We start from the raw sequence: 8,780 nt of genomic DNA on the forward strand, positions 1-8,780 counted from the left end.
CGATCAACTTTGGTGTCATGTGAGGAAAAAAGTGTCAAAATTATTCTCAAGCATAATTTGCGGGCTAATAAGTTGAAAATGGTTAGGTTTTGATAAAATCTAATAATTGTGATAGAAAGTAGACCCAGTGGGCTTCAAAATGGTATATGACATCTTTGGGTTTGTCAAGTCTAAAAGGGGTTTAAAATGTTGTCAAAAAGGGATGTTGTGTTGTTTGTCGTTGTTAATACAAAATTGTATTTATCTGAATGGTGAAATCTCAAACTTATATATTGAAATCTCAAGCTTATATGTTGTCAAGCTTATATATAAATCATGATCTTCATTTCATTTCGTGGGACAAAAACAACACTCTCATTTTCTGTCCATTGACGCTTATGAAAGAATGGTGGGAAGCAATGCACCATTTGCTAGAAAATGAGAGTTCTGATAAGGAGTTGCTTGACCGAATTGGCGGGAAAGAGTATGTGCATATTCTGATCATTAGATGAATAATAAAGTACTCTACATATTAGCAAATAAAGATCAAAATATTTCATATTTTGAATGCACATTTATATTATTATATCCTCTTTCTTGGTATGCTGTAGGTACCAAAGAGCCAAGCCTGTAATAATTGATCCTGGGCTGTATAGTCTTAAAAAATCAGACGTATTTTGGGTATCACAGAGAAGAAGTGTGCGTATTGCTTAAAAGCTCTTCACAGGTAATATCTTCATGAATTTAATAAAGTGAAAAAACCCAAAAATATTCTTACATCTGCCATTATTTGGGGTTGTTCCAACTTATATAGTCCAATGCTAGATTGTCATAAAATGTCTTCGACATGGTCAAAGTTAAAGGTGGTAATCTTGATCCATTTACTTCCGAGTGGCTTTACTTGGCTTGACTTGGGTTGTGTTTAGAACTTATATTTAGTTTATGTATCTGATGATTATGATAATTAATAGACTTGCTATTAATGAAAGTTAAGTAAATAACAAAATATGAGCAAATATTCGTGCAAACTGATTGTGTATATTGGATTAATTCAAATGGTTACAATTAACCTTTTTAAATACAAGAACAAAATCATAAACAAATCACACCAACAAAGCCATCAATCATGAATGGATTATACCTAACACACACTACAAATAAAGCCATGTATCAATCATGGATGGATTATACCTAACACACACTACAAATAAAGCCATAAAACATGGCCAAAAATCGGCCACCAAAAAAGCAATTGAATAAGAAAAGCCACCAATTAAGGAAAGCAACTTTAACAGCTCATAGTAGGACTTTGCACTAACATTTTAGTACTAATGAGTTTGTACCAATATTTTAACACTCCCCCTTGGTGCAAACTCACGATCAATAATCCCCAACGCTTCTCGAAATTCCATGAACTTGGTTTTCATTAGAGCTTTAGTAAAGATGTCGGATACTTGAGCATTTGTCCTTACGTTTGCTAGCTCGATCTCCCCGCTAAGAACCTTTTCACGAATAAAATGATATCTCATTTCTATATGCTTAGTACGGGCATGAAACACAGGATTCGAAGCAAGCTTGAATGCACTTTCGTTGTCACATTTCAATCTGACAACATAATCTACCTTTTCAAGTATGTCACTAATCAATCTTCTTAACCAAGTACATTCTTGAGCCGCCATTATTGCAGCTATGTATTCCGCTTCCGTGCTAGACAAAGCAACAACATCTTGCTTCTTGCTACACCATGAAATAATCGCGGAACCCATGTTAAAACAGTAACCTGAAGTTGAATGGCGATCATTTGCGTCTCCCATCCAATCTGCATCCACGAAACCATTTAACAAAACATCGTCACACTTCTTGTACCACAAACTGTGACCCATTGATCCTTTCACATAACGAAGGATCCTTTTTGCTGCATCAAGATGAACATTAGTTGGACATTGCATAAATTGAGAAACAATGCCAACCGAGTAAGAAATTTTCGGCCTTGTGATGGTTAGATAGATCAAACTTCCAACCATTTGTTGGAACAACTTCACATCCTTGAGCTCTTTTCCTTGATCTTTCTTAATTTTGAGGTTTGGTTCCATTGGAGTAGTCATAGGCTTTGACTCCCCCATATTGAAACGTTCCAAGAGACTTCTTGCATAACCCCTTTGAGAGATAAAGTACCCGTTTTCTAATTTATCAACTTCCAAGCCAAGAAAACATCCAATCTCTCCCAGATTCTTCATTTCAAAACGAACCGAAAGATCATCACTTAAACGAGAGATTTCTGACTCGTTTCCTCCGGTGATAATCATGTCATCAACATATAATAGCACCAAAACATGGAAACCTAATTCTTTCTTTACAAACAAACTAGAATCCGCATCAGAAATCTTAAAACCACAAAAGATAAGGTATTGTGCAACCTTACCATACCAAGCTCTCGGAGCTTGTTTCAAGCCATAAGAGCTTTCTTCAACCGGCACATATGTTCTGGAAATTGATTTGAAATGAACCCAATAGGTTGTTCCATGAACACCTCATGATCAAGCTCTCCATATAGAAAAGCATTCTTAACATCAAGTTGCCATAATTTCCACCCTTTGTAAGCCGCTAGTGAGATTATTGTTCTCACCGTTACCATTTTAGCCACGGGGCTAAAAGTTTCCTCATAATCAAGCCCATAACTTTGACAAAAGCCACGAGCCACCAACCGAGACTTGAACCTATTAATGGTTCCATCTGAGTTCTTCTTCAAACGGTACACCCATTTGCAAGTAACCGGTTTACATGCTTCCGGTTTTTTGACAAGCTCCCAAGTTTCATTCTTTTCTAATGCATCAATATCCTCTTGCATTGCTTTTCTCCAATTCGGAGAATCTTTAGCTTCTTCATAACATGTTGGTTCTTCAGTTGTGACTGTGTTCACCTCATAGTCACTTAGATGCCTTGGTTGTCTCTTTTCTCTTGTTGACTTTCTAACTTGAGTTGGTACTTCTTCACTAGGTGTCTCTTCTTGAGTTTGAGAAACACCATCATTCTCACTTTCTTCTTGACTGTCGAAGCTAGGAAACATAAATTTGTAATCTCTATTTTCTTCTCCATTTTTGCTTGATTCAGAAAATTGAGAAGACACTTCATCAAATACCACATCTCTTGAAGTGGTAAACTTCTTTGTTTCTTGATCCATACACCTCCAACCTTTCCTGTGAGAATCATAACCAACAAAAATACACTTCCGAGCTTTTGGGTCAAGTTTGGTTCGGTTAGCTTTTGAAACATGAACATAACAAATAAAACCAAACACCCTAAAATAGCTTACATTTGGCTTTTGACCATAAGCTAGCTCAAAAGATGATTTTTGTGTACCTGACCAAGAAGGTAACCGATTAGACATATGACAAGCACATTGAAGTGCTTCCGCCCATAGTTCCCTAGGCAACCCTTTGTCATGTAACCAAGATAAGCATATTGAAACAAGGTAAGCAATCTTTCTTTCTGAAACCCCATTTTGTTGTGGAGTATCCAGACAAGTCATTTGGCGAGAAATACCATTTGTTTTACAATAAGTAAAGAAATCATTTGACATGAATTCTCCACCATTATCACTCCTAAGAGCTTTTACCTTTCTCCCAAATTCTGATTCTACCGCTTCTTTGAACTCTATGAACTTTGATAAGGATTCACTTTTCTCCTTTAGGAATTTCACCCAAGTAAACCGAGAATAGTCATCAATTAACACCATGACATAGCAATGACCGCTATAACTTGGTGTTTTTGTTGGCCCCATCAAGTCCGTATGAATCAAGTCAAGTAAACCTTTTTTCAATTTGTTGACTTGTTATATGGGAGTCGGTGTGACTTTCCATATTGACATCCTTAGCATATTACTTCCTCACGAATATTCTTTAATTGAGGAATTCCATCAACTAGCTTATGTGAGAATATCTTTTGCAACATTTGATATCCCACATGGCCTAGTCTAGCATGCCAAATAGCTCCGTTGTCGGTTTGACTTGTTTTCTTCACATAAGCCTCACCTGCGGACAACACAAACAAAGAACCTTTCTTTTCGAAAATAACATCACCCATAATCTCCTTGACATTCTCAAGGACTTTCACATCCATTAGACCAAAAAGAACATATTTTCCAGATTCGGTAATTTGAGTTACCGAAACTGGATTCTTGGTCAATTTAGGAACAAGATAAACATCTTTCAAAGTAAAAGTATTATTATTAACATCAATAATAGCATTACCTTCCTTTTTAACCGGATGAGTTGAGTTGTCGGCCGTGATTACAACTCGATTTTGATTGTGATCTCTAACGTCATGAAGAAGAGTTCCATCACCGGTCACATGATGAGAGCAACCTGAATCAATAATCCATTGATTCTTCTTAACAATTGTATCAACGGTAAAACATTGCTCCCATTTGACTTCATCATCATCGTTGCTTGAACAAGCCACGTTTGCTTTTGTGACTTTAGAACGACAATATCTCTTGATGTGATCAACCTTCCCGCACTTGTAACATGTGGGAGGTTTCTTCTCATAGTTACTTTTGTAACTAGTTTGCTCTTCTTCTTTTTCTTTGCTAGAAGAACTTTTCTTGAAGTTCTTCCTTTTTGAAAACAATACCGCATCATTTTCAAATCCTTTAGCCATTTACTTGGCCAAAGCTTCTTGATTAGAGAGTAAATTCTCTAATTCTTCAACTGAAGGTTGAGTAGCCCACCCCTGAATAGAGGTTATGAACGGAACATACTCTTTCTTCAAACCGCGAATTAAATATCTTCGCAACCGAGATTAACTGATTTTCTCGTTTGTATCAATCTCTGAAATTTCAGAACAAAGAGTTTTGACCCGTAAAAAATATTCAGAAACTGACATACCTTCTTGTCTTGAGATTGCTAACTCATTTTCCAAGAATTGCAATCGTGCGGTATTCTTTTTGGTAAAGAGTTTCTCAAGAGTATCCCAAACCTCCTTTGGCGAGTTAAGATCACGAACGTGTTCTATGAACTCTTTGCTAATTGATGTCCTCAACGTAAAGAGAGCCTTCCCACACTTGATCTTCCATTTTCTTCGTGACTCGCCTTGCTCAAGAGTTTCTACGGGAATTATGGCATCACTTCCAGTCACAAGTTCCCATAGGTCTTGACCTTGGAGATAAGCTTCCATACACATCTTCCAATACTTGTAGTTGTTACCTACAGGTCTTTCCATGCCGTTGATCATACCACCGTTGTTTACATTTGAAACTTCCATTTTTGATAGCAAGAATATAGCTTTGTAACTTTAAGTATTTGCACACAAAGTTTAATTTTAAAACCAAGCTCTAGATACCATATGATAATTAATAGACTTGCTATTAATGAAAGTTAAGTAAATAACAAAATATGAGCAAATATTCGTGCAAACTGATTGTGAATATTGGATTAATTCAAATGGTTACAATTAACCTTCTTAAATACAAGAACAAAATCATAAACAAATCACACCAACAAAGCCATCAATCATGGATGGATTATACCTAACACACACTACAAATAAATCCATGTATCAATCATGGATGGATTATACCTAACACACACTACAAATAAAGCCATAAAACATGGCCAAAAATCGGCCACCAATAAAGCAATTGAATAAGAAAAGACACCAATTAAGGAAAGCAACTTTAACAGCTCATAGTAGGACTTTGCACTAACATTTTAGTACTAATGAGTTTGTACCAATATTTTAACAATGATTGAAATGTCCCGTTCTTATTGATTAAAAACGTTCCATATTAATTGATTTCGTTGCGAGGTTTTGACCTCTATATGAGACGTTTTTCAAAGACTGCATTCATTTTAAAACAAACCATAACCTTTATTTCATCAATAAAGGTTTAAAAAGCTTTACGTAGATTATCAAATAATGATAATCTAAAATATCCTGTTTACACACGACCATTACATAATGGTTTACAATACAAATATGTTACAACAAAATAAGTTTCTTGAATGCAGTTTTTACACAATATCATACAAGCATGGACTCCAAATCTCGTCCTTATTTAAGTATGCGACAGCGGAAGCTCTTAATAATCACCTGAGAATAAACATGCTTAAAACGTCAACAAAAATGTTGGTGAGTTATAGGTTTAACCTATATATATCAAATTGTAACAATAGACCACAAGATTTCATATTTCAATACACATCCCATACATAGAGATAAAAATCATTCATATGGTGAACACCTGGTAACCGACATTAACAAGATGCATATATAAGAATATCCCCATCATTCCGGGACACCCTTCGGATATGATATAAATTTCGAAGTACTAAAGCATCCGGTACTTTGGATGGGGTTTGTTAGGCCCAATAGATCTATCTTTAGGATTCGCGTCAATTAGGGTGTCTGTTCCCTAATTCTTAGATTACCAGACTTAATAAAAAGGGGCATATTCGATTTCGATAATTCAACCATAGAATGTAGTTTCACGTACTTGTGTCTATTTTGTAAATCATTTATAAAACCTGCATGTATTCTCATCCCAAAAATATTAGATTTTAAAAGTGGGACTATAACTCACTTTCACAGATTTTTACTTCGTCGGGAAGTAAGACTTGGCCACTGGTTGATTCACGAACCTATAACAATATATACATATATATCAAAGTATGTTCAAAATATATTTACAACACTTTTAATATATTTTGATGTTTTAAGTTTATTAAGTCAGCTGTCCTCATTAGTAACCTACAACTAGTTGTCCACAGTTAGATGTACAGAAATAAATCGATAAATATTATCTTGAATCAATCCACGACCCAGTGTATACGTATCTTAGTATTGATCACAACTCAAACTATATATATTTTGGAATCAACCTCAACCCTGTATAGCTAACTCCAACATTCACATATAGAGTGTCTATGGTTGTTCCGAAATATATATAGATGTGTCGACATGATAGGTCGAAACATTGTATACGTGTCTATGGTATCTAAAGATTACATAATATACAATACAAGTTGATTAAGTAATGGTTGGAATAGATTTGTTACAAATTTTCACGTAGCTAAAATGAGAAAAATTATCCAATCTTGTTTTACCCATAACTTCTTCATTTTAAATCCGTTTTGAGTGAATCAAATTGCTATGGTTTCATATTGAACTCTATTTTATGAATCTAAACAGAAAAAGTATAGGTTTATAGTCGGAAAAATAAGTTACAAGTCGTTTTTGTAAAGGTAGTCATTTCAGTCGAAAGAACGACGTCTAGATGACCATTTTAGAAAACATACTTCCACTTTGAGTTTAACCATAATTTTTGGATATAGTTTCATGTTCATAATAAAAATCATTTTCTCAGAATAACAACTTTTAAATCAAAGTTTATCATAGTTTTTAGTTAACTAACCCAAAACAGCCCGCGGTGTTACTACGACGGCGTAAATCCGGTTTTACGGTGTTTTTCGTGTCTCCAGGTTTTAAATCATTAAGTTAGCATATCATATAGATATATAACATGTGTTTAGTTGATTTTAAAAGTCAAGTTAGAAGGATTAACTTTTGTTTGCGAACAAGTTTAGAATTAACTAAACTATGTTCTAGTGATTACAAGTTTAAACCTTTGAATAAGATAGCTTTATATGTATGAATCGAATGATGTTATGAACATCATTACTACCTTAAGTTCCTTGGATAAACCTACTGGAAAAGAGAAAAATGGATCTAGCTTCAACGGATCCTTGGATGGCTCGAAGTTCTTGAAGCAGAATCATGACACGAAAACAAGTTCAAGTAAGATCATCACTTGAAATAAGATTGTTATAGTTATAGAAATTGAACCAAAGTTTGAATATGATTATTACCTTGTATTAGAATGATAACCTACTGTAAGAAACAAAGATTTCTTGAGGTTGGATGATCACCTTACAAGATTGGAAGTGAGCTAGCAAACTTGAAAGTATTCTTGATTTTATGTAACTAGAACTTGTAGAATATATGAAGAACACTTAGAACTTGAAGATTGAACTTGAGAGAGATCAATTAGATGAAGAAAATTGAAGAATGAAAGTGTTTGTAGGTGTTTTTGGTCGTTGGTGTATGGATTAGATATAAAGGATATGTAATTTTGTTTTCATGTAAATAAGTCATGAATGATTACTCATATTTTTGTAATTTTATGAGATATTTCATGCTAGTTGCCAAATGATGGTTCCCACATGTGTTAGGTGACTCACATGGGCTGCTAAGAGCTGATAATTGGAGTGTATATACCAATAGTACATACATCTAAAAGCTGTGTATTGTACGAGTACGAATACGGGTGCATACGAGTAGAATTGTTGATGAAACTGAACGAGGATGTAATTGTAAGAATTTTTGTTAAGTAGAAGTATTTTGATAAGTGTATTGAAGTCTTTCAAAAGTGTATAAATACATATTAAAACACTACATGTATATACATTTTAACTGAGTCGTTAAGTCATCGTTAGTCGTTACATGTAAGTGTTGTTCTGAAACCTTTAGGATAACGATCTTGTTAAATGTTGTTAACCCAATGTTTATAATATCAAATGAGATTTTAAATTATTATATTATCATGATATTATCATGTATGAATATCTCTTAATATGATATATATACATTAAATGTCTTTACAACGATAATCGTTACATATATGTCTCGTTTAAAAATCATTAAGTTAGTAGTCTTGTTTTTACATATGTAGTTCATTGTTAATATACTTAATGATATGTTTACTTATCATAGTATCATGTTAACTATATATATCCATATATATG

The 8,780-nt window shown here is 34.1% G+C and overlaps 1 protein-coding gene across 1 annotated transcript; it reads right to left on the reverse strand.

Annotated features, from left to right (window-relative positions):
* Positions 1–4,779: 4,779 nt before the first annotated feature.
* Positions 4,780–5,241, reverse strand: LOC139854520 (uncharacterized). The gene has a single exon (XM_071843821.1). The coding sequence runs from the start codon at positions 5,239–5,241 to the stop codon at positions 4,780–4,782; it is 462 nt and encodes a 153-aa protein (XP_071699922.1).
* Between the last annotated feature and the right edge of the window lie 3,539 nt (positions 5,242–8,780).

The sequence above is a fragment of the Rutidosis leptorrhynchoides genome, chromosome 6 (assembly GCF_046630445.1).
Source record: "Rutidosis leptorrhynchoides isolate AG116_Rl617_1_P2 chromosome 6, CSIRO_AGI_Rlap_v1, whole genome shotgun sequence".
NCBI classification, from domain to species: Eukaryota; Viridiplantae; Streptophyta; class Magnoliopsida; order Asterales; family Asteraceae; genus Rutidosis; species Rutidosis leptorrhynchoides.

Excerpts from the sequence above, each read along its gene's own strand:
- LOC139854520 (XM_071843821.1), bottom strand. The coding sequence starts at position 5,241 with ATGGAAGTTTCAAATGTAAACAACGGTGGTATGATCAACGGCATGGAA.